The sequence below is a fragment of the Papio anubis genome, unplaced genomic scaffold, assembly GCF_008728515.1.
Source record: "Papio anubis isolate 15944 unplaced genomic scaffold, Panubis1.0 scaffold186, whole genome shotgun sequence".
Lineage (NCBI taxonomy): Eukaryota > Metazoa > Chordata > Mammalia > Primates > Cercopithecidae > Papio > Papio anubis.
In genome coordinates this window covers 103,545-130,322 of record NW_022161867.1, presented here as the reverse complement: position 1 = coordinate 130,322, position 26,778 = coordinate 103,545, and the positions used below count along the sequence as shown (strand labels likewise).

Genomic DNA, 26,778 nt, shown 5'->3' with positions numbered 1-26,778 from the left:
AGGCTGGGTATTGATGGGGGATAACCGCCCCCAGGCCCCGGCCCGCCCCCGGGCCATCGGCTGCCTGAGGAGCAGGTGCAGCTGGGCCGCTCCCAGGCCCTTCCCCGCCCGCCCCAGGCCTGGCCGCCTGCGGTCCCGGGAGCCGAGGCTGGGGGCCCGGGGACCAGAGCTCCTCCCTGATTTCTAGCCCGAGACAGCGGACTCCCCTCTTCCCTGACTTTGGTTAAAGAACCTTTGAGCAAAGCTCAGCGACCGCCACGGTTTGCAGGAAAATGGTCCCCCTTTAAGGACCAGTAGTTAGTGTTCATCACTAGGGAGTATCTAGGGATGACATCATCGGACATTTCCTCCTAACCACCAAGAACGTATTTAAAAGGAATATCTCTGGCTTCTTTCTGAGCTTCACAAGTTTAGTGTTTTGTTGTTTTCTAAAGTGTGTGTTCATTTTTAAACTGATTTATACCGAGAGGAAGTTTAATAATGTGCTGTTAGACTGTATGTATTGTGTTACTCTTGAATTGGCTAGACGTACTTTCAAAAGGGAAATGTGCGATGTGCGTGGCTTCCCTTCCCACTGGGTAGTGTGCGTCAGCTGTGGAGAGTATATATATATATTTTAACTCAGTGTATGATTATCTTAAGTTTGGTGTAATAAATGGTTAAGATTTTTTTTTTTTCCCCCTAAATGAAGGAAAACTTTTAAGGTCGCAGCTGTCACCAGTGCCTATAAATAATTTAGTTGACCCCAATCCATAATAATTTCTGGTTCTAGGGAAATGTTATGCTCCCCTTTGTTCTTGTCTTGTGGGAGGATATGAAGTTAAGTACTTACTTTCATATGCCTACCTCCTTAAACCTGAAGTTGAAAGTATGTTAATAATTTAGTGAAAACATCCTTTTCCTTCTCTGTTATGCCTCAGAGCAGAAGGCAATAGACATATGCTCACAGTAAAATAGGCAAGGGAAAGGTCTGTCTGACCTTTGTATAAGAATGTTTGAAATGGTATGGTAAGACCTGGACCAGTCTGTGTAAAAGTTGGTGGCAGATAAGATGAGGGTAGCTCTCCCCAGCTCTTTGACACTCTTGCTCTCAAATGAGTTTGAATAGGAGCGGCAGCATCTTCTAGGAGAATAGAGGTGCAGGTGTAAGAGATTGGAACTTAGTGGAGTTTGTTCCTGGATGAAGAGTGGTGCACCTCAGTAACTGAGGAACTAGAAAGTAAATGAAGCGCTTTCTACCATGCTTGCCAAAATGTGGGCTTTCGAGAATTTGGCATTAAAAATAGAAATTAAAACCAGCGGAATGATAAACTGAAAAATATGTGCTATTCATATCTAAACACGAGTATACATGCCACCTTTTCTCCTGAACAAAAAGTGCAGCCTTCAATTACAGAGAGAAGCCCTCCTATACTTGGGTATGATTAGTGTTGATATAGCGAAGTTTGGTGTCTAAACCTCCATCAGATTCTCTAATCCCTTCTAAAGTCTCATCATGATTTAGCAAGACAGGAAAAAGAGAGAGGAGAAAGGTGGAGAAAGAATCCTTTTCTCACTTAGGAAGAGAAAAATATAAGGTGAAGAAGTGAAGAAATATTACTAGTAAATATAGATTATTTTCATATTGCTTATAATTCACCTCTATCCCTTTCTCTTTTTCCCAGAAGTTGAATCGAGTTCAGTTTTACTCTCAGGGATTTCACTTACTGTCTGCTCCGTAAGAACATATGTGATGATCCAGCATGAGTCATTCAAACTGAGTAGCGACCTAGACCTTTTTATTTGACTTCGTGAACTAGTCTAGTAGGAGTGGATGACAACCCCAATACATAAACCTTGAGTTGATTACCATATGCTTTTAATAAAAATAATTCATTGTTGATTATAAAAATTATCATGATATTGCCCCAAATTATATATTGGTTGGAATCGAACAGAGTACTGCTTGTCATCAGGATTGAAATAATATTTGCTGAGGTTAATCCATAGTTTTTGAGAGTGGGAGACCACTATGTCTTATTCTTCTTTGTATTCTTAAGGCCTAGTAAATATTTGTGGAAGAAATGCAGAAGTGAACTTTTATGCTTATGAAACTCATATACAGGGAATTTAGTTTACATGTTCACACCTTTAGAAAAGATCCGTTTTCCAACTATAGTCTTCTTTATTTAATGCCAAATGGTATACTGGCTCTCCTTTTCTTAAAAGTGAATAGGTGGGAAAAGAGCAGTATTATTATAACTTTATTATTCATGTGTAATTAAGTATAACTTTGGAGTAGGTAGAGATTGAGAGTTATATTAGGGTACTATAAAATTTTAAGCATTGGAGCAAAGTAATGTGTTCTTTAGTTGAGTAATTTTTATTAGGAGTAAAGACTAGAACTGTTCTCCCAAGCTTTATTGAGGTAAATTGACAAAAATTGTATATTTTGAAGTGTACAATGTGATGTTTTGTTGTACAAATAAATTGTGAAATGAGTACCACAATCAAGCTAATTAACATATCTGTTACCTCACATAATTACCATATTTTTTGGTGTTGAAAATACTTAAGATCTACTCTTTAAGCAAATTTCAAGTATACAGTAAATATGTTAAATATAGTCACTATACTGTGCCTTAGATCTACAGAACTTACCCATCTTATAACTGAAAGTTTGTGCCCTTAGAATATTTCCCCATCCCCTGCTGCCCTCCACCTCTGGTAAACACCCTTCTACACGCTGCTTCTGAGTTTGACTTTTTTTAGAGTCTGTGTGTAAGTGAGATCATGCAGTATTTGTCTTTCTGGGTCTTTTTTCACATAGCATAATGTCATCTAGGTTTATCTCTGTTGTTGCAAATGGCAAGATTTTGTTCTTTTTGTAAGGCTAAATAATAATATTCCAGTGTGGATGTGTTGTGTAAACACAAAATATAATATATATCATGTTTCCTTTAACTGTTTATCTGTCAGTGGACACTTAAGTCATTTCCATATCTTGGGTATTGTGGATGATGCAGTGAACATGGGAGTGCAGATATCTCTTTGAGATAGTGATTTCATTTTCCTTGGATGTATACCCAGAAATAGCATTGATGAATCATATGGTAGTTCTGTTTTTAATTTTTTGGGGACCCTTGATGCTGTTTTCCATAATGGCTGTACCAGCAGTATCTAAGCATTCTTTCTATACATCCTCAGCAACACTTGCTATCTTTTGACTTTTTGATAAGTCATTCTAACAGGGATGAAGTGATATTGCATTGTGGTTTTGAGTTGTATTTCTCTGATGATTAGTGATATTGAGCACTTTTTCATGTATCTTTTGGCCATTGGTGTGTCTTCTTTGGAAAAATATCTATTCGGATCCATTTCTCATTTTTTAATTGGGTTGCTATTGAGTTGTATGAGTTCCTTATACATTTTTGATATTAATCCCTTATTGGATATATGGTTTGCAAATGTTTCCTCTCGTTTCTTAGGTTGCCTTTTCATTTCGTTGATTGTTTCCTTTGCTGTGCAATAACTTTTTACTTTGATGTAGTCCCAATTGTTACTTTTGTTTGTGTTGTCTGTACTTTTGGTGTCATATCAAAAAAAAAAAAAAAAAACAATCATTGCCAAGACCAAGGTCATGGAGCTTTTCTCTTGTGTTTTCTTCTGGGAGTTACAGGGTTTTAGGTGTTATGTTTAAATTTTTAATCCATTTTCATTTCGTTTTGTATGTGAATATCTAGTTCTCCCAATACCATTTTTTGAAGAGACTGTCCTTTCACCATTGTATATTTTTGGTGCCTTTGTCAAAGATTAGTTTACCATATCCTTGGGGATGTATTTTTGAGTGTTCTGTTATGTTCCATTGGTTTCTGTGTCTTGTTTTTGTGCCAGTACCATATTGTTTTGATTACTGTAGATTTGTAATATAACTTGAATCAGGTAGTGTGATGTTTTTATCTTTTTCTTCTTGTTCAAGATTGCTTTAGCCATTTGAGATCTTTTATGGTTCATACGGATTTCAGGAATATATCTGTTTCTGTGAAAAAATGCTGTTAGAATTTTGATAGAGATCACATTGAATTTATAGGTCATTTTGGGTAGGAAGGACATTTTGACAATATTAATTCCTCTCATCTATGAACATGGAGTATCTTTCATTTGTATTATTTTCAATTTTATCATTGATAGTTTTTCTGTGTATAGCTCTTTAGCTTTCTTGGTTAAATTTATTTCTAGGTATTTTATTCTTTCTGGTGCTATTTTAAATGAGATTGTGTCCTTAATTTTTTGGATAGTTTATTATTATTAGTATGTAGATATGCAATGGATTTTTGAATGTTGACTTTGTATCCTATAACTTTACTGAATTTGTTCTAACAGTTTTTTTGGTGGTGTCTTTAAATTTTTCTCTGAATAATTTTCTATGTAAGATCACATCTTCTACAAACAGAGGTGATTTTACTTCTTTCTCTCCAATTTGGTTGTCTTTTATGTCTTTTATTTGCCTATTGCTCTGGCTGTGACCTTCAGTACAATGTTGAATAGAAGTGGTGAGCATAGGCATCTTCTCTTTTTCCTGCTCTTAGAAGTAAAACCTTCAAATTTTCACTGTTGAGTATGACGTTAGCTATGGGGTTGTCATATATGATCTTTATTGTGTTGAGGAACATTCCTTCTATACTAAATTTGTTGAGAGTGTTTATCTTGAAAGGATATTGAGTTTTGTCAAATGCTTTTCCTGGATCTATTGAGATGATCTTTGATTTTTAAAAAATCCTTCATTCTGTTAATATGGTGTATAACATTTACTGATTTATGTATGTCATCCTTGCATCCCTGGGATAGGTACTATTTGATTATGGTGTATAATCCTTTTAATGTGCTGTTGAATTTAGTTTGCTAGTATTTTGTTGAGAATTTTTACATCTGTGTTCATCAGGGATATTGCCCGTAATTTTCTTTTCTTGTAGGATCCTTGTCTGGCTTTGTTATCAGGGTAATCTGGCCTTATAAAATGATTTGAAAGAGTTTCCTCATATTCGGTTTTTTGGAAGAGTTTGAGAGGGATTGGTATTAGTTCTTAAATGTTTGATAGAATTTACCAGTGAAGCTGTCAGGTCCTGGGCTTTTCTTTCTTGGGAGATTTTTTATTACTGACTCCTATCTCCCTTGTTATTGGACAGTTCAGATTTTCTAATTTTTCGTGATTCAGCCTTGGTGAGTTGTATATTTCCAGGAATTTATTAATTTCTTTTAAGTTATGCAATATGTTGGTATATAATTGTTAATAGTAGCTTCTTATAATTCTCTGTATTTCTGTGGTATCTGTTATAAAGTCTCCTCTTTGATTTCTTTATGTATTTTTCTATTTTCCCTCTTTGATTTCTGATTGTTTCCCCCCCCTTAATCTAGCTTAATCTTTGTCAGTTTTGCTTATCTTTCAAAAACCAACTTTTAGTTTTATTGACCTTTTCTATTGTTTTTCTAGTGTATTTCATTTATTTTTGCCCTGATTTTCGTTATTTTCTTCTTTCTACTAACTTTGGACTTAGTTCTTTTTTCTAGTTCCTTGAGGTGTGAAGTTAGGTTGTTGGAGATCTTTATTCTTTTTTTTTTTTTTTTGAGACGGAGTCTTGCTCTGTCTCAAAAAAAAAAAAAAAAAAAAAAAAAGTGCAATGGTGCAACCTCGGCTCACTGCAGCCTCTGCCTCCTGGGTTCAGGTGATTCTCCTGCCTCAGCGTCCTGAGCAGCTGGGATTATAGGCATGCATCACTATCCCTGGCTAATGTTTGTGTTTTTAGTAGAGATGGAGTTTCACCATGTTGGCCAGGCTCATCTCGAACTCCTGACCTTAAGTGATCCACCTGCCTTGGCCTCCCAAAGTGCTGAGATTATAGGTGTGAGCCACCACACCTGGCCTGGAGGTTGGTCGTTTTTCTTAATGTAGGTATTTATTGCTCTGAACTGCCCTCTGGTAGTTTTCCTCTGGAACTGGGATTAGTACTGGATCTGATACTATACCAGTATACTTTTAAAATCGTACATTAAAACTGTGTTTCTTCTTTTGACGTTGGAGGTTGATTTTTTCCAGAAATTTATGTTATAATTTAGATACGCATAGTTCAATTTTAAGAATAGATAACATTTTTATGACTATTTTAGAGTTTTTATTTTAAGTACATTGTGGGAGTGGTTGTCTAAATGAACAGTTTGGGAATTTATTACATGGAATTCTGGATGTAGTACCAATATTTTGGAATTACGTAGCATCATTTCCTTAATAGTTTTCACATATATTTTTACTTTCTCTTCCAAAATATTTATGACTTGGAAATAGTTCAGAAATTATATAATTATGGCTCAGTTTCTTAATAGATCATTCCTGTAGCCTCTAAACTGTTATGCCTTTTATAGATTTTTTTTTCTTTTTTTGTTATACACTGGGAAGAAACTTAAGGTAAATTTTAGTTCATACATCGTAGACGAGCAGTTTAGCAGTATTTTAAAGATGCTTCTTATGTGGGAAAATGAAGAAATTACTTTCTTTGATCATCTTTGAGTAAATTTTTAAAAGAAGATATTATGTATAATGTTACTGCTTTTAATGGAATTTTCAGATTGTTGTAAGCAAATATTTAATCTATGTAACCCCACCCAAGTCAAGAATAGAACATTGTAAGTACTTCAGAACTTTGTGTAATTTTCACAATTGGTTTAATCCAGGAAGAAAATAGGCAGGGGAAGGGGTATTAATCTAGAGACTATATAGATATCTGTTTACTGAATAGAGTCTCAGTTACTTTACAAACATTCATTGAATTCATCTAAGCCTGTTAAGTAAACAGGCCCTTTGGGGAATTGAAAAGAAAGGTTTGTTCTTCTATCTGTGGTACCCAGAAGCCAGAGAAAAGGCCTTTGTGCCTTTTGGCTGCTTGCTGCCATTTTCAAAAGTGTCACTCTGTTCAGACAGGTAGGTACTTTCTAGATTTAGGCAGTTGGAAGACTCCCCCCTAGGCCATGCCATTTCTGATGAAAGAATATGTTTGATAGTGAAGATGTCCCTTTCAAGGTCTAAAAAAAAAATGGCAAAGCAAGTTTGGTCCAAATGTCTCTGTCTTTATTCTGGCAGTTTTTTCTGGCAACATCTGTGCTCAGATGAGTATGGATTCTTAATTGACTGTTAATTCATTTAAAAATTTATAGCACAGTGTTATTTGCAGTCACTGTGCGAGGTGCTGGTGATACCAAAGCAGATAGTTTTTGTTCTTATAGGGTTTGCATACTATATTTATAGCTGTGTTACCTACAAAGAAGAGTAGTGTTCAAGAAGCTCCGTATATTATGTAACAAATGACTGCGGTTAGAGGTATGTGAGGAGCATTGCAATGTATGGATCACCAGAATTGCTGGGCTTGGAAGATACTTTAGAGCCTGGCTTATGAAACTTGATTTGTTGTCAGAATAATCCAGAAAGCTTTAAAAAAATTTAGATTCCTAGGTGTTATCCGCAGTGATATTATTAGTAATGTTTGTGAAAAAATGCTTTAAAATTGAAGTTTCGTTATTAAAATAGTTTTAAATTGACTAGATTATTGACTTAGTTATTTAAATAAGAAATCTATTGGCCAGGCACAGTGGCTCACACCTGTAATCTCATCACTTTGGGAGACTGAGGTGGGCGGATCACCTGAGGTCAGAAGTTTGAGACCAGCCTTTCCAACATGTTGAAACCCCGTCTCTACTAAAAATGTAAAAATTACCTGGGTGTGGTTGCAGACACCTGTAATTCCAGTTACTTGGGAGGCTGAGGAAGGAGAATTCCTTGAACCCAGGAGGCGGAGATTGCAGTGAGCCGAGATCTTGCCACTGTACTCCAGCCGGGGTGACAGAATGAGACTCTGTCTCAAAAAACAACAACAAAAAAACCCTATTGTTTGTTCTGTAAAAAAGACTTGTTTTTAAAAGTAAATTGCATTTTAAAATATAAATCCAAATTTTTATCTATAGGGTTTAAGTGTATGCCTGAATCTTTTGGATGGTTGGCATATGACATCGTAGAGTTGCACTGTGATTACAGTGTTATAAATTACTTTTTTTTTCTAGTTAAGGCCTCATTAAAAATCAGGTTTGGCTGGGCGCAGTGGCTCACGCCTGTAATCCCAGCACTTTGGGAGGTGAAGCCGGTGGATCATGAGGTCACGAGATCAAGGTCAGCCTGGCCAAGATGGTGAAACTCTGTCTCTACTAAAAATACAAAAAATTAGCTGGGTGTGGTGGTGGGCACCTGTAATCCCAGCTGCTCAGGAGGCTGAGGCAGAGAATTGCTTGAACTTGGGAGGCAGGAGGCTGCAGTGAGCCAAGATCGCGCCACTGCACTCCACCCCTGGGCGACAGAGCGAAACTCTGTCTCAAAAAAAAATAAAAATCAGGTTTATAAAATTTTGGCTTATGTTGCTTTTAGGTACTGCTCCTGTCCTACATTACCCATTGTGGGTAATATTAATGAAACTGCATAATTTGATGAAGTACCGTATTCTAGTTTATAGGTTAAAAATGTAACAGAAAATATTAGGATACTTTATAAGCTTTCTATGTTGATGAAAATTGGGAATAGAAGAAAGTTTGAGAGTCTTAATGTGAGTATATATATATATAGATGTGGAATTATAGACATAACTTTGTATTTTAATTATGCTTCTAATTAAGGGAGGAGAAAGTTCTGAGAAGAAACTATTAACCTTTAAGAGATGAACTTTTTTCAGAGTATCATTGTGTAAATTAATTTTTAAAAAAAGTTTTTAATGATGCCCAGAAAGTTAATTCTCCATCAAAGGTGGCAGTTTTAGATACCTTAGAAGTAAAATTATCTGCTCTTCCCTCTGTTCCAGTCTAATAGCATTTATTAATTAAGTAGTGTAGTGGGAAAAACTGGGTGATTGTTTGGATGCTTACAGCTATTTAATGTGGAAAAAAGAATGAGGACTGTTAAATGAGAAGCCAAACTCTTGCTTTGAAATAGCACTGGATAATTTCAAAGCTCTCAGGCTGATTCTCCAGCTACTTTGCTGAGGTCTAGCTTAGTGGAGAGTTTTGTGAAGTGATAAATATGAAATATTTATTTAATATAGACTTCCATTCTTTTAAGCACAACTGAGGGGTTTTGTTTGTTTGATTTTTTTTTTTTTTAATTCAAAGGGAGAATGATGAGTCAGCGAAAGAAGAGAAATCTGACTTAAAGGAAAAATCTACAGGAAGTAAGAAGGCCAATAGATTTCATCCGTATTCAAAAGACAAGAATTCGAGCACTGGAGAAAAGAAGGGTCCAAATCGTAACAGAGTTTTCATTAGCAACATCCCATATGACATGAAATGGCAAGCTATTAAAGATCTAATGAGAGAGAAAGGTAACTATCTCTGAAATAACCCACTGTTGGATAATCTTCATATAGACAGGGGAGGGAACTACACAAACATTTTTATTCCTCTGAGCCACACAGACTCAAAAAATTGATTTTTATTTCTTGACATGTGAATTAATCTTTTCCTCTTCTTTCACTTGACACAATTTCATTACAAGGTAGTATGGATATTTTTCTTTTTGCCATTTTAGTGGGATAGTAGCGAGCCAGCATATGCATGCCACCAAGAATTTTGTTAAAGTGATTGCTTTGTCTAGTTGAAGTTTTTATAGATTTTAAAAGGGCTATTGCATCAGTTAAGTAATACATTTAGTGTGTTAAAGAATGAATAATAAGGTCTGATTATTTATTTTTTTTCCAAAAGCTGTTTTGTTATTATCTTGGTGGAGTCTGGAATCTGGCTGTGGAATTTATTTTGTTTGCATTGTCATGACTGCCATGATGCTGTCTTTGCAGTTCTAAATTAAAATTGCATTACTGCTGTTGCAGTTTTGTTTTCAGAATAATCTGAAAACCTTCATCTTATATACATGGTTGGTTTTGGGGAAAAATAATTTCAATACTTGATCTTGTAAAAGTTAGTTTTGTTATCTCTTGAAAAATTGAGTTTCAACAGTCCTGCAAACTATGTACTTGGCTTTGAGGCTGATCTCTTCTATTAAATTTTTTTTTAAAAATTGCATTGGTGTGTCTGTTGTAAGGTGACAACTATTTGATTGGTTTTATTCATTGACTTTATTTAGAAAGTGTGTGGCTTGCTGTGAAGCATGATTTGTAAATTTAGTTTACTGATGGCAAACATGATTGAAGACATTCAGGTAGAAAGTCACCTTAAAACAGCTGTTGTGTGTAGGCTGACCAAAGTTATTTGAAAAGTGCTAATGTTGATGTTTTTTAATATGATAGGTTAAGGGACCATTTGTATGTATATGTGCATTTGTTCACCAACTATATCATGCTGGCCAAAATATGATCTGTAGTATGAATTAGGTTAATATGGTTGTTAGCTTTTTTTTTAGAGAATGTGGATGATGTACATTTCTGAAAATTAGTTAAATTTACATAGCCATTGATAGGAGGTATGTTGGTCTGGTTTTGATTGTTGGTGAATAATAGGTGCTTCTCTGTAGAGTTGTGCACAGGTGTGCAGTAAAGCAAGATACTGGTGTTTAAATGTATTGTTTCTTGGTATCTTCCTTTTGTATGTCTTATGTAGTTGGTGAGGTTACATACGTGGAGCTCTTTAAGGATGCGGAAGGAAAATCAAGGGTAAGTGCTGTGGGCAATAATCTGCTTGAGGTTTAAAAGTTCCTCAGCAGTTTACTTTTTGTATAATACTTGTACCAGTTTTTGGAAACTTAAGTTTCATTTTGTTTTACTTTATTATACAAGATTTGAGGCTCTAAACCAGCAAGTCTGACACTTATACAAACCTCGCTGCCTGGAAGGGATGGGTTTTGTAAAACTCAAAAAGGGCATTCACTTTTCCAATGCTCTAAGGTAATACTTCTTCTTAGCCAATAAGATTTTAGCATAGGATTTTTTTGTTGTATTTTGATGTCTTCAAGGATACTTTAAAAGTCACTGAATTGATAATATTCCTGAGTTTTTTGAGGGGACTATAGCTTAAAGGTGTTAGTTCAGAATGTATTTTTGAAATTTTACTGAAAAGCTCAATTTGGTAGCCTGCAGGACTACATAAGAGGCAGTGCTCTGACCAATTGGTACGAATGACATTTACGATTACATTGACATAGAAGGAATTGGTTGATAGTATATTTTGATTTTTAGCAACAAGAATGCAATATACTGAAGAATACAATGGAAAACTCTTAGCAATGTTTAATTATGTTAGTAAAACCAGCTGGGTGCATGATGAATAAAAACTTTGTCATTACATTCAAATGGGACTTTGAATGACAATCACAGGGAATTATTTTTTAAAATAACTCTCCAAATTAATTTATTACTAGTTTATAGGTGATTTTTACATACTTCCAACTGGGTGCTGTTAAATGTGCAGCCAGTTTTAATCTAATAGAGAACTTGTTAAAAATAAAATTAATATTCACTATTTTGATTTTAATAGAATTGAAAAATATGTCATAGATAATACATCTTTTGAAAATATTTGTAACTATAGAAGGATAGGTATATTGGAGCCTTTAGTTATTTCGTTGAATTACTGTTGATTTAATTTGTGCAGTGACATTAGTTTTAACTTAATGAAAAGTCACCTAAAAGTAAAAACTGTGCTCCAAGGTTGTTACATATTAGATTCTACTATTTTTAATAGATATATTAAAAAACTTAGAGAAAATTTGTGGTCCCTCGCCTATTATGTTCTGGAGATATAAAAGGTGAAGTGATTCTACCATATTATTAATTGCCTTAATGATTGAAATGTTAGAACTGATTATTCATGTACTGATCTAAAACTTTTTTTCTTTTGCATATTTTGACAAATCTACCTGGATATAGGGTTGTGGGTAAGAAATTTTTTCTTCGAGTATCTTAAATTAAATTAAACTTTGGAAAAAAATTAGCACGTAAACATTTCCTATAAATTTTTTCCCTGTTAAGTGTGGTTGAATTCAAAGATGAAGAATTTGTAAAGAAAGCCCTAGAAACTATGAACAAATATGATCTTAGTGGAAGACCTCTAAATATTAAAGAGGTAAGATTTCTTATATTTAGAATTTAAACATTTGACTATAAAGACATGCTTTCCTTGGATTTTCAATTTGGTAATATATTTGCCTGACTACAACTTTTTTTAAAGCATAGGTGTTTATTAAAGCATTATATATTGATGATAGTTTTACTTGTACATGATTTTATATTTGCTTTTAAGCAGTTATCCTCTATACTTGATTTGTTCCAAGTTGTTAAAAATAAAAGCACATAATTTTTATAAATTTGAGGACCTAGAAATTCAAAGGGGATAAACTTTAGGTGCTGAGTTTATTTGGTACAGACATTTTCAATTTTTAGATTTTGTTATTTAATTTGAGAAATATAACATCCTTGTAATTGATAATTAAAGGTCAGTTGATGCAAATATGTTATGGATTTGAATAAAATTGATATTCACTTTTTATCAGAGTTACTTGGAAACTGTACTAGATTAAAATTTAAGAAAAAATTATAACTCTATTAGTGAAATTTATACCTAGAAGTTGGAATCCCCTAAAATGGGCATGTCTTCTTTGTACAAAATTGTAGCAGTGTAAATAGGTAGACAAAAAATGACTAGAAGATACAAACAAAACATTTACAGTTTAACCTTGAGATTGATTGGCTTGAATATCCCTCATCTTCATGGGTTCCTTTATTTTGTATTGTTAATCTTAATAGTTTGATTACAGACCTGTTACATACATATACTTGCTAAAATCTGTTAAAAGAGATAAATAGTGTAACTTTGGGACCCTGAAGATTTTGTACTAATACTGATGCTAATCATTGGTTGTAGAGCAGTACTATCAAGATTTAATTGTATAGTATTTAATTGTACAGTAATGATTTGGTTCCTGGCTTTATCACTTTCTAGTGGGTGTCTGGACATGCTACTTAATTCTCTAAACTGAAGTGATTGTAGTAGTACTACTGATAATAGAGACATACCTTGGAGCTATTGCAGGTTTGGTTCCAGACTACTGCAGTAAAGCAAATAAAACAATAAAGTGTGTCACATATATGTTTTGGTTTTGCAGTACCCATAAAAGTTACATTTATACTATACTATATTCTATTTAAAGCAATAGCATTATGTCTAAAAGCACAATATACATGCCTTAATTAAAAAATGCTTTATTGCTGAAAATGTTAGTGATCATTTGAGCTTTCATTGTAATCTTTTTGCTGGTGGAGAGTCTTGCCTCAGTGCTAATGGCTGCTGACTGATCAGGGTGGTGGTTGCTAAAGTTTGGGGTGGCTGTCATGATTTCTTAAAATAAGAACAGTGAAGTTTGCTGTATCAATTGACTCTTCCTTTCATAAAAGATTTCTCTGAAGCATGTGATGCTGTTTGATAACATTTTACCTATGGTAGAACTTCCTTCAAAATTGAAGTCAATCGTCTCAAACCTGCTGCTGCTTTATCAACTAAATTTATGTAATATTCTAAATCCTTTGTTGCCATTTCAACAGTGTTCATAGTATATTCACCAGGTGTAGATTCCATCTCAAGAAATGACTTTCTTTGCTCATACGAGAAGCAACTCCTAATTTGTTTAGGTTTTATCATGAGGTTGCAGCAATTTAGTCACATCTGCAGGATCCACTTCTAGTTCTAGTTTTCTTGCTCTTTCAGTTATGTTCACCATTTAAGTATTGAAGCCCTAAAGTCATCCATTGGGATTAGAATCCATTTATTCCAAACTCCTGTTAGTATTGATATTTTGGCCTTATGAATCACAGATATTCTTAATAACATCTAGAATGGTACATTCTTTTCAGAAGATTTTTAGTTTACTTTGCCCAGATCTATCAGAGGAATCACTGTCTATGACAGCAATAGCCTTATGAATTATATTTCTTAAATAATGAGACTTGAAAGTTAAAATTATTTCTTGATTCATGGGTTACAGAATGGATATTGTGTTAATAGGCCTGCAAACAATGTTAGTCTTCTTGTATATATTCTTTTGCACTCTTGGGTGACAAGTACATTGTCAATGAGCAGTAATATTTTGAAAGGATTTTTTTTTTTTTGAGCAAGAGGTCTCAACAGTGGGCTTAAAATATTCAGCCAACTATTCTATAAACAGATGTGCTGTCATCCAGGCTTTGTTATTTCATTTATAGAGCACAGACAGAGTAGATTTAGCCTAATTATTAAGGGCCCTAGGATTTTCAGAATGGTAAATGAGCATTGACTTCAAGTCAACTTAAGGTTACCAGTTGCGTTAGCCCCTAATAGAAGAGTTAGTGTGCCCTTTGAAGCTTTGAAGCCAAACACTGACTTCCCCCTTCTAACTCTGAAAGTCCTAGATGGCATCTTCTTTCTATAGAAGACTGTTTCATCTACACTGAAAATCTATTGTTTAATGTAGCCATCTCATCAATGATCTTAGCTAGGTCTTGTGGATAACTTGCTGCAGCTTCTACATCAGGACTTGCTGCTTCACTTGTACTTTTATGTTATAGAGATGGCTTCTTTCCTTAAATCTCATGAACCAGCTTCAAACTTTTCTTCTGCAACTTTCTCACCTCACCTCTCTCAGCCTTCATAGAATTGAAGAGAGTTAAGGCCTTACTCCGGATTAGGCTTTGGCTTAAGGGAATGATAAGGCTGCTTTGATCTTCTGTTAAACCACCGAAACTTTCAGACCACTGAAATGTTGTAAGCACAAACAAGTGAAGTATCTTAATAGTTCAAGAAGCATCTTTTCTGTTGTGTTATCCTTCTTCCCCAAGAGTAACAAGTATCTTAAATTTTGTGTTTTTACCTGTTTTTGAAACAGCATTAAGGCTGTTTCACTTTCTCATCATTCATGTGTTCACTGGAGTAGCACTTTAAGTTTCCTTCAGGCCAGGCTTTTCACCTGTCTGAACTTTTGACATGCCTTCCTCACTAAGCTTAATCATGTCTAGCTTTTGATTTAAAGTGAAAGACTTGCAACTCTTTCTTTTACTTGAACACTTAGATGCCATTTTAGGATTATTAATTGACCTAATTTCAGTATTATTGTGTCTCGGAATAGGGAGGCCTGAGGCGAAGGAGAGAGATGGGGAACGGCTGGTGGGTGGAGCAGTCGGAACATTTATTGATTAAGTTCTCTGTTTTATTTAGTCACAGTTGATGGTGTACCAAAACAATTAAAACATCAAAGATCACTAATCACAGATCACCATGACAGATAATAATGAAGAAGGTTGAGATATTGCATGAATTACCAAAATGTGATACAGAGACACAAAGTGAGCACATGTTGGGGAGATGGTGCTGATAGGCTTGCTGGACACGGGGTTGTCACAGACCTTCAGTTTACAACAAGTGCAATATCTGCAAAGCGCAGTAAAGTGAAGCACAATAAAACGAAATGTGCTTTTATTTACCCAATAGGATTTTTTATGAGGATTAAATGAGATACATGGTAAAAAGCTCTGGCATCAGAGAACCTCTCTAACTCAGGGTAAATTACTTAAACTTTCTCCTTTGTTTTCGTATTACTAAGATGGGAGTAATAATACCACCTACCTTGTAGTGCTATGAGGACTCGAAGAGTTAATATATGTAAACCATTTAGTGTTGGCTATTTATTATACTTGTGGTATTACCATTATACAAAGCACTAAGCACAGTGCTCAAGATATTTTAACTACATAATAAATGTTAGCTGTAGTAATAATGATTGTTATTCCTGTCCAAGAGTCTCTTGTTCCTGAGTGTGAGATAATAGCTTGAAATTAAAGGCCATGCTACCAGCATATAACATGTATCCCAGATCCCTTTATTTGAGTTTGCTTCCAAATTATTCTAGTCCTGTTTATGTCTGGGGGCTTATTATTTAAAAAGTTATTAGCGGGAATGTATACAAAAATTTTGACTGTTGTGATTTGTGTCACCTTTTTTTTTTAAAAAAAGCTTGGAATTAAAATAATGGCAAAAACTGCATTTACTTTTGCACGTAGCTGACAATTTTCTGTTTTCTGTTTTCTATTTCTCTTCAAAGGCAAGTACTACAGATTCTTAGTGTCTTTTCTTTTATTGGAAAAAAAAGTTTGTTGGATGCTAACTATCAAAGCCATGTTATTGTGTTTTTTTAAGTTTCAGCATACTGTAGATCCTCAGCAATATTTCAGAGACCCTGCAGTTATATAATCCAAGTTGAAAGAGGATGCCACCATTTTTAACTTTTTTTAAGAGGAAAAAAAAGGCTAAATTTGGCCCAGCTAAATGATGAGGGATTTATTCAGTTGACTTTTTTGGATTAATGTCACTTTGGCAGTCCCTTTCCTGGGATATCTGATTTATAGAGGTGTGGGTGGAATGAATGCTTAGAACTGCTACTGAGGAAAGTCAAAGGAAGGTGTATTTCCAATGTTCCTTAACAGACTTTAGAATTACATTTTTTTGTTTCATTTAATTAAATGCAGAATAGTAGCGGTTATAAACTGCTACTGTAGGCCCTCCAAAAGCAATAGCAGTCAGTAACCAGCAGACTGACAGCAAGGGGAAAAGAAGAGTAGAAGTCGTGTTATATAGTAGGTGGTTTGTTTTATATACATTTTATTTTATATATGTTTTATATATGCATGCATGTATTGTATGTGTGTATATTTCTGTCATATATATATGTGTATAAAAGACAGATCAGTACAGCAATACATCTTGTTAATGTTACAAGCACAGACAACCGAAATAGCTTACTATACAAGTTCAGGAAACATCTTCTCTTCTGAGTTATCTTTCTTCCCCATAGGTAGCCACTATCCTAAATTATGTATTTTTACCTCTTTTTGAATCCTCAGACCTAAAGAATTTATTATTTATTAACATGTTTTGAAGTATTCTTTGATACATTTTTTTTCTTTTGTAATCCTTTTTATTCCTTCGTAGTGAAGAAGTATGTTGGAAGCCAGAATGGTTTTATTATTTCATCTACCTTTTCACCTTTTATTCTCCATCCATCCTAGAGAATTTATTAAAGTCACCCAACTTCCTTTTTATTAGTACTGTATTCCCAGACTGAGGCCAGCAAAGTAGATTTGGTGGTTGCCTTTACACTTCATCTTAGCCTAAAGATGGAGAAGTGATGATGATGATTGCCTTTAACATAATCATTTGGCATTGCAGATGATAGTCTATCAGTGTGTTTATGTGGTTTTTGTTTATTCATTTTAGTTTTTTAGTATTGCACCTACTGGGGTGAGTGAGAAGGACATTTATGTTTGTGTGAGTGTGTGTGTGTGTGCGTGTTTGGTTTTGTTTAAAGGGTAGGGTGTTTCTCTTACAAAATTAATGAACCTAACAAAAAAACAATGTTTAATGTAATTTCTCACTTGGACATTTAGCCCTCCTTTATCTCTCCCCTCCTCCATCTCAGGTTATAATCATTGTTGAAGAAGGTAAGAGTTTAGAAGGTGGGTAATTGTATTTTGTTCAGGAATAAAATTTACAGATTACAATCGACCATCCTGTCCTCTACCCTAGTATTTGGGTTTTATAACAGTCTGTTCCACTATTGAAAAGCTTTGAATTAGTCTGAGTTTGGCATTCCATTGGGCATCCAGTAGTGAGAATTCACCATTCCTACATTTTGGAAAGAAAAGTCACAGTGAGTACTTCGCTCTTCTTTGAGTTAATTGTATGTGTACTTGTACCCTAGTGTGAGAGCAAAATTAAACTAATTTCAAGTTCTTAAGTGGCTTTAGTGATTGGAAAAAAATATTTAACTGACATCTCTAGAGGCTGAAATCTTTTGTCTATCCACAGGTTTTTATGGGACTCAGTTCTCTGGATGAGAAAAAAAGCTCACTCTTCAAGAGGGTCAATAATTTGAGTCAGAAGGGATAGCTACTGTAGAATTTAAGTTGTTATTTTAATTATATAGAACTGATGTATTTAGTGGAATTTAACATTCAATGTGTGTTACAGGATCCTGATGGAGAAAATGCTCGTAGGGCATTGCAGCGAACAGGAGGATCATTTCCAGGAGGACATGTCCCTGATATGGGATCAGGGTTGATGAATTTACCACCTTCCATTCTCAATAATCCAAACATTCCTCCTGAAGTCATCAGTAATTTGCAGGCCGGTAGACTTGGTTCCACAATTTTTGTTGCCAATGTAAGTTCAAGCTTTAGTCTAAAACTTGTCATTCAGATAGATAGATAATTTGATTAAATAAATGTGTTATAGGTTTATAAAACATTTTGCTTATTTTTATTTATTTTTTATTTTTAACTAAAGTAAATGAAACAGTAATTATTGTAAACTCAAAATCAGTTGACGTATATACATACTATATATATATACACACACACACAGACACACAAGGTTAGAGTTTAAATACAACTATTTGGATTTTTTAAACACAGAACTGTGCAATTTATACACATTCAAGCAGTTCTTGACATTATATGTGTTTTGGTTTATATTGGTAAATGGATTTCTTTTTTGTAGCCTTGATATTTGTGAATATGCATGTCATAGTTGGTTTGTCATTTGTTCTAAGCATTTGAAAGTCAGTGAAAACAATACTTTTCAAAATCTGGATTTCTCTTGGTAAAAATAGATGTGCAAGTTTCAAATGTAAAAAACAGGTTTGAGCAGTTTGAGAGATGATTTTGGAAATTAAAAAAAGGATAAGGAACAATGTAGATGTAGCTTAAATGATTTTAAACAACTGAAGATGTTTTTAAATTTGAACATTATCGATACATTGTTGAACTGGAATTATAGTTCTTTATGGTTTTAAGAGTTTAGAAAAGATTCTTTTGTATTTGCAGATGGGGAGAGGGATTTATTAGGTATGTAATGATACAATTTTATGTTAAGCTTGACTTCAAAGTTGGTTGGAAGAAACTAAAGGAAGTGTTCAGCATAGCTGGAACTGTGAAGCGGGCAGATATTAAAGAAGACAAAGACGGCAAGAGCAGAGGAATGGGCACTGTCACTTTTGAGCAAGCAATTGAAGCAGTTCAAGCAATTTGTATCCTGATTTACATTTCAGCATTGGTTATGAGGTTGAAGAAGCATAATACCACCTTTTTTTTTTGGCGGGGGTAATTGAATTTAAGGTTGCCTGGCTTAGAGATGTGTGTTAGACTTTAGTCTCCAGCAAATAAAACCCTTACTAGGTCTAAGTATTAAAGTCACTCTTAAAACTTGAATTAGCCATATTGTACAGGGCTGATAATGAAGTTTTTTCTTTTCTCTCTTCCTACTGCAATTAATTGTATACATGCATTTAACAATTGTGTAATCCATTGTATATTAATGAATTTACTTTAAGTGAAGCCTTACAAGTTTACTTTTTTCAATGGTTGAATTAAAAATACCTCTTATTGATGAAATAAAACCATAAAGCAAAGAATTGAATATTTTTTTGAGTAAAGTTTTTGAGTGGCTAATACCAATAAGTATTAAAGATGTTAATTAAAATATCAGAGATAGTTGGACTGTAAGATTATTAAAAATTAGTTTGTGTTCTGGTATAATTTTATAGTTATCTTAACTGGCTTTCCTTGACTGAACCAACAGCTATGTTCAATGGGCAGTTTTTATTTGATAGACCTATGCATGTGAAAATGGTGAGTTCCTGTATATCACTTCAACTTCCAACCTCTTCAAATCTTTTATTGGCTCTCTTCTACATTACAGTTCTTTCTGGTAATATGTTAACCATATTATAAACTTTCTCACAATTAGGATGACAAGTCTGTTCCTCATGAAGAGTACCGTTCACATGATAGTAAAACACCACAATTACCACGTAAGTAAAAGCTATTATGAGAAACAACATAGGGTTTTTTGGGTTTGTTTTATTATATGCTAAGCAAAACTTTGTTTTTGTGCCTACATCGTAGTTTCTCACGATTTGGGATTAGTTTGGAGTTACGAAGATAGTTTGGCGCTATTGATTAGGAAGACTGTTGTGTGCCATTTTTGTTTTCTTTTTGGTAACTTTTCCTGACTGATCAGCAATACATTCTAAAATGTTTGGTAAATGTATACACTTGAAGGAAAAAAAGTCCTCTCTAATTTCGCCTCTCTAATCTGTGGGTAACCTCGTTATAACATTTTTGTGTATTTTCTTCCAGCCTTCTATGTATATTTTTTACATAGTTGGGAACAAAAATAATTTTGAATTATTTTTTGTTTAACATTAGAGTACAAGCATTTTCTCATGTTGAAAATTATTTTCAAATGTTTTTATTGGTAGTATAATAGTCTAACATATAGATGTTCCATAACTATTTCGCTGTTCTGTATTTTAGGTGTTTTAACTTTTATTTCCTTTTGAGTAACCACAGAGTAACACATGCCTTTTTGTTCACAAATCTTTGTAATGTTTTTGGGTACTTCCTTCAAACAGATATTCTGAAGTAGATTTACAGTTCTCATGGGTTAGTATTATCAAATTGTTTTCCAAATGACTATAACAGTGTAATATACTCATTGTATTATGTGTCTCAGTGCCTCCTTTGAAAAGTGGGGATAATAATGGTGTCTACTTCATGGGGTTGACATGAGTATTACGTGAATTAATATATGTAAAGCACTTAGAATCGTTTTGCATAAACACTCAGTAAATATTAGCTATTGTTTTTACTATTTCACTGCGTCTTCTCTGGTTTTTAAAGTATTCTTATAAGAAATCTTAAATATACAGACAAAAGTAAAATTACTCATATAGTTATCATATGCCATATTTGTTGTAGATTTTTTTCTTTAAAATAAATAAAATTTTACAGGTAAAATGGAGCTTCCCCATCTCCCTTGCCCATCTTTCAACTTATGCCTTACCTAGAGGAAACAACTTATGGATAGAGTATTTATCATTTAGGTTTTAATAATTTGACTGCACATTTGTACATCCATAAACATAGGGAATTGTTTTGTTGGATTTAAAATTTTGTTTGAGTGGTATCATAATGTATTATGTAACTTGCTTTTTTTGTTTAAAATTATTTTTGACATTCATTTATGTTGATAGATGTAGCTCTAGTTTCTTCATTTTAACTGCTGATACCACATTTTGTACATTTTTCTGTTTTTTAGATTATTTTAAATTTTAGTCATTGTGTGTTAAGTTGGAAAGTATTTGCTCTTTTTTATCAGAATTATATGTTCTCTTTATATTTGCTAGAAATTATGTGTAAAACTGGCTTTCATCTGTTGTTTCTGGGAAGTTTTTAACTATTGATGGCTTATATTTTCTATCGTTTTTTGAGTCAATTTTTGTAATTTCTATTTTTCTAAAGATTTTTTCTATTTTTGTTCATTTTCAAATATTTTGGCATAAAATTATCTCTAAGTTTTTGCTACATCTGTGGTTCTGTTTTAAAAATTCTGAATGTTTACAATTTTTATTTTTTTCTTGGTTAATTTTGTTAGAAATTTGTCAGTTTTAATGGTGTATTCAAATAACTGAATTTGAATGTTTTGTATTTTTAATTTCTGCTCTTAGCCTTATTATTTTTTTCCTTCTCTTTATTGGGGTTTAGTTTGTTTTTGTCCTAACTCCTTAAGTTGAATGCTTACTTCAAATTGGTAGCTTTTCCTTTCTAATATAAGCAGTTATGACTATAAAGTTACTACATGGGTTTTGCTATGGAGCATTTTTATGATGGGTCAGTTTTTAGAGTATTTAAAAATTACCATTATGGGCTGGGCATGGTGGCTCACACCTGTAATCCCAGCACTTTGGGAGGCTGAGGCGGGTGGATCACTTGAGATAAGGAGTTTGAGATCAGCCTGGCCAACATGGCAAAACCCTGTCGCTACTAAAAATACAAAAAAAAAGTAGCCAGGTGGCGCATGCCCGTAGTCTCAGCTACTCAGGAAACTAAGGCAGGAGAATTGCTTGAACCTGGGAGGCAGAGGTTACAGTGAGCTGAGATTGTGCCACTGCACTCCAGCCTGGGTGACAGAGGGAGACTCTGTCTCCAAAAAAAAAAAAAAAAAAAAAAAAAATCACCATTATGATTTCTTATTGAGCCATGTATTATTTGAAAATAGAAGTTTTCAATTTCCAAATGTATGAGGTTTTTTTTTTTTCTTCGTACTTTTTCATTTCAATGTAGTCAGAGAACATGGTTTATAAGTGAGTGTGATTCTTTGGAATTAATTTGGACTTATGGATGGCCTACCCTATGGCACATTTTTCTTAGTATTCTGGGTATAGTTGGTGAGTGCAGTGATCTATATATGTTAATCAAATCAAGTTTGTTAATCATTTTAATTGTCTTAGATCCTTACTAATAATTTTTTCTGCTGTAACACTGTTTATTTTATTATCTTATGTGTCTAGTAAAATTGCCCAGTAGAATAGTGGATTTGTCTACTTTTTCTTGTTTTTACTTAAATATTTTTAAGCTAGCTTAGTAGGTACATCTAGATTAGAGTTGATATATTTTCCTAGTGAATCAAAAATTTTATAGGGTGATTTTTTTCTCTAGTAATTACTTTGAATCTTTGGTCTAATTTTAATGTAAGTATGGCAGCTTTATTTTGTTTTGTACTTGCCTGGCACATTTTTTCTATTTTTTTACTGTTTTAGGCACACCCCTTATAAACGGTGTTATTGCTGGGCTTAGATAGACTTTTTAAAAAACTCACTTTGATAGTTTTTTTGCCCATGAAATTGAAGAGTTCAGTTTCTTCACATGTATTGGTTCATTTGGATTAATTTCCATTATTATTTTGTGTCTTATTTTTCTGTCTTACAAATGCTTATTTTTCTCCTATCGTGGATTGTTCTGGATATTTTAATATTTCTATGAAGCCTGAAGTTAATATAATTATTCTTTTATGTAATAGTAGACTGACCTTTCGATGCAGTCACTTTCCTACTGAATTATACTATCATTGCTCAGCGTTTTAGTTCTGTATTATTAGTTCTGTACTATTTTTTTTTCTGTCCTGCAAATTAGACAATGTTATTTACCATTTTCTTGTGTCATCACTCCTCTGCTTTTATGGACTCTGGCACTGATTTTTTTCCTCTGAAGCATGAATGTTAGAAGCTCTTTTAAGTGAGGATCTTTTATTTGTAAATTCTCTCAATTTTGGTTTTTAAATGTCTTCAAAGATAGTTTAACTTGTTGTATAGTTTAAGATTGATAATTATTTTCTCTAAGCACTTTGAAAGTATTCTACAGTCTTCATGTTTACACTGTTGCTATTAAAGTCAGCTATTTGTTGAATCGTCCTTTCTTTATAAGTAATCTGTCCTTGTAGCTGATTTTAAGACTTTGGTCTTTGTTGTGCAGTTTGACAACAAAGACCCAAGTCTTAAAATCAGCTCCATGTCATTATGGAAGTAACCTAAGGTCTCAAAAATTTCCTCTTTTATGGATAATAGATGTGGAAACACTTAAGGTGCCATTAAATACAAATAAGTATTTATATCAATGAGAAAACTAGGTAATGTAATATTTGCCTTATTCAGTGTTATACTTTCATGGTTATTGACTTTTTAGTTTGATTTGAGCCATTTAAAAAGTAATTATGAAATTTTAAGTGGGTCTACAAATTTGGACAAGATGCTCATTTTCAGATATGTGTGCCGTATATAAGGTGATAAGATATTACTCAAAATCCTCTAGGTATTTTATTATTCCTTTCAGTGCACCTTTAAGTGGGGTATAAGGTGTACTTTATAGTATATCATGTTTTATTTCATAAAACACTTCTCATTAATAAATGGTTTTATAGTCAGGCTTCAGTGTGCTACTTTCTAGATAAAAACAAGAACCAGTGCTCTTATTTGAAAATTTGCAGAAATTGTAGAGATACTACTACAGGTATATAGCTCTTTAAAAAAGTTTATTGCCAATTAGTTAATCATATATGGATCTTGGTAATAATTGTTCTCATTTTTGTTTTAGGTGGTCTTGGAGGCATTGGGATGGGACTTGGTCCGGGTGGACAGCCTATTAGTGCCAGCCAGTTGAACATAGGTGGAGTAATGGGAAATTTAGGTCCAGGTGGTGAGTATTCTAACTTTTTTTTTTCTTTTTAAATGATACATATGCTAGCTAATAAAGCCTCCATTGATGTGGTCTGTAATAATGTTTAAAGGACTCTAATTAATAGTTAGATATTTATGATGTCACTTGATTCTGAAAAAGGGATGAAACCTTGAGCACAGCTGACATGAAAGAGATAGGCAGAAGTCGGGAGAGTTTCTTTGGGGCCAGCTGTGTTGTAGCTAGCCTTTTAGCACTTTGGATTTTGAAATGTCTTTAAGGCAGAAGGAGAATATATCATGTATGTACAGTATTTATGGAGTAGCTGAAATGCTACCATATCATAGGCAACTGAAGTTTGTTTATCCAGTTGGGAAGGTAGCTTTTCAGTTAGTTAGTTGGCTGCTTACCTGGAAGAACTCTCAGTTCATTTTTAGAGACTGGTTTTTAAACTTTGATGTTAGGACCCTTTTATATCTTAAAATTTGTTGAGAACCCAAAAATGCTTTGTTTATTTAGTTATAATTACCAGTATTTACTGTATTATAAATGAAAAATTAGAAATTAAAAAAATTACATATTAAAAAATGATAAACTCATTACATGGTAAACTCATACTTAAAAGCTTTAAGAAAATAAACTGTTTTTCAATGCAAAAAAGAAATTGGTGAGGAGAGTGGCATTGTTTTACCTTTCTACACATCTTTTTAATGTTTGACTTAATATTGCTGTTATATCTGTTTCTGCATTTAGTTTTTTGTGATATTGTATATCATATAGTCTTTGGAAAATGACACCTTAAACTCAAGAAAGTGAGGGTAAAACGTCAAATAATGTCTTAGTGGTGTTTGGTGACTTAAGTAGTTTTGACCTATTGAACCCTAAAGAGTCCCTGGACCATACTTCGTGAATTACTGGTTTAATTGATGGACTAATAAATGCTATCAGATTCCTATTTTTGTCGAGATGCTGTAGTCACACTTTAAATTATGAGGCTCATTATCATAATCATTCTGATCCAAACAAGTTTCCTCCCTTAGCCTTAGACTTTCACACCTACCTACCCTCTCCTAAATCATACTATTTATATTTTTAAAATTTTTGCTGCTCCTTTTAACTGCCATGTTTAGAGAGTCCTTACATTCTGACCTGATCTCTAAATCTGCTGATATTTCTGTGTCTATGCTGGAAAAAAATCATTGATAGTAATATTTCTGTGTTTATTGTGGAAAAAAAGTGAATGATTACCTAGTTCTAGATATTCTCTAACTGAATGTTGTGGGGTTACTAGTGAATTTCGCTTTCTTGTCTAATAAATGTTCAAAGAGACCTTTTTGAAGACTCATGATTAGGCAGCTGCTATGGCATAGCACTTTAAACCATGCCTCCTATACCTTACTGCTTCTCTAGTGTTTCATTGTGGTTATACCAGTGGTATCTATTTTGCTATAATGCATTATATCATCTTTTAGTCATAAAAGTAAAATATACTTAAAGTACATACTGTGTATTTTATTTGAGGTATGGGAATGGATGGTCCAGGTTTTGGAGGAATGAATAGAATTGGAGGAGGTATGTATAAAGATTTGTTTTTTTGTATGTACCCATCACCATTTTTAATAAACTAGAAACTGTGTTGAGAATTCCATGAAAAAAAAAAGTCATGGTTTATTGTTGGCTCATGTTCTAAAGGCTGCTAGCAGAAATTGAGCCTGGTACATACTTAAAGGAAGGTGATGTGTTAAGAAGTAGCTGCACAAGGTAGGGTGGATGTAGAGCTTACTGGTGAGACTTAACATTTACAAAATGTACCTTTCAGCTACATCACTGACAGTCGGATCTCAAAATTAATCTTTATTCCATAGGAATAGGGTTTGGTGGTCTGGAAGCAATGAATAGCATGGGAGGATTTGGAGGAGTTGGCCGAATGGGAGGTAGGTAAATGTATGCAGTGGGAAGTGTGGGCACATTTAGTTTTCCCTATTATTAAAGTTTCCCCCCTATAACTTAGGAATGGGTGCAAAAAATGTCTTCGGAAGGCATGTAGGCACTAGGAGATAAGGACAGGCCTAGTGGGAATGGGGATGATATGTGTGGCATGTGAGGTAAATTGGGTAAATGACAGACTGTTTTGTTTTTGTGACTTATGCTGTCTTTTTATAATTTAGATACATTCCTGAATGTTTTCGTCCTGCATTGATATATTTGAAAAAGGTTAATTTGTTGCACAATTTTTTCAGAGTTGTACCGTGGTGCCATGACTAGTAGCATGGAGCGAGATTTTGGACGTGGTGATATTGGAATAAATCGAGGCTTTGGAGATTCCTTTGGTAGACTTGGTAGGGCTGGCTGCATACTTCTTTTCTTTTTGTAGGCTATAATTTTTGAAATTTGGTTTCTCTTTTTCTGTGAAAAATCAGAAAATCATAATGTTTTATACAGCTTACTACTGAAGAAAACACTTTAAAGATTTTAATATGCTAGCTCTCTTTTTCAACATCTTACATATTTGAACTCTATTTTCAGAAGACTTTATGCTTTTCAATTATTGTAAATCAGAGCACATAGTACCTTGGGAATTTTAAAGTATGATTATTTAAATTAATTAGTATATTATCTTTCCATCCTTGTTTAGGCAGTGCAATGATTGGAGGGTTTGCAGGAAGAATAGGAGCTTCTAACATGGGTCCAGTAGGATCTGGAATAAGTAGGTTTAAATTTTACTAGAATT

General features: G+C 33.7%; 1 protein-coding gene across 8 annotated transcripts in view; it reads left to right on the top strand.

Annotated features, from left to right (window-relative positions):
• The window catches only part of LOC116268497 (myelin expression factor 2), a 43,693-nt gene that overhangs the window by 505 nt on the left and 16,410 nt on the right, over positions 1–26,778 (top strand). For 3 of the 8 annotated variants that reach the window (XM_031661535.1, XM_031661536.1, XM_017960592.3), the window contains exons 2-14: positions 9,178–9,386; positions 10,618–10,670; positions 11,883–11,890; positions 11,985–12,078; positions 18,007–18,198; positions 18,910–19,063; positions 19,615–19,664; positions 19,783–19,846; positions 23,967–24,068; positions 25,569–25,619; positions 25,913–25,981; positions 26,288–26,386; positions 26,683–26,754. In XM_031661535.1, coding sequence (XP_031517395.1) covers positions 9,178–9,386; positions 10,618–10,670; positions 11,883–11,890; positions 11,985–12,078; positions 18,007–18,198; positions 18,910–19,063; positions 19,615–19,664; positions 19,783–19,846; positions 23,967–24,068; positions 25,569–25,619; positions 25,913–25,981; positions 26,288–26,386; positions 26,683–26,754 — 1,217 coding nt within the window. Of the gene's footprint in view, positions 1–109; positions 496–9,177; positions 9,387–10,617; positions 10,671–11,882; positions 11,891–11,984; positions 12,079–18,006; positions 18,199–18,909; positions 19,064–19,614; positions 19,665–19,782; positions 19,847–23,966; positions 24,069–25,568; positions 25,620–25,912; positions 25,982–26,287; positions 26,387–26,682; positions 26,755–26,778 lie in introns of those variants that run through there. The other 5 variants (XM_017960590.3, XM_009210120.4, XM_009210119.3 and 2 more) reach the window with 5 other exon arrangements.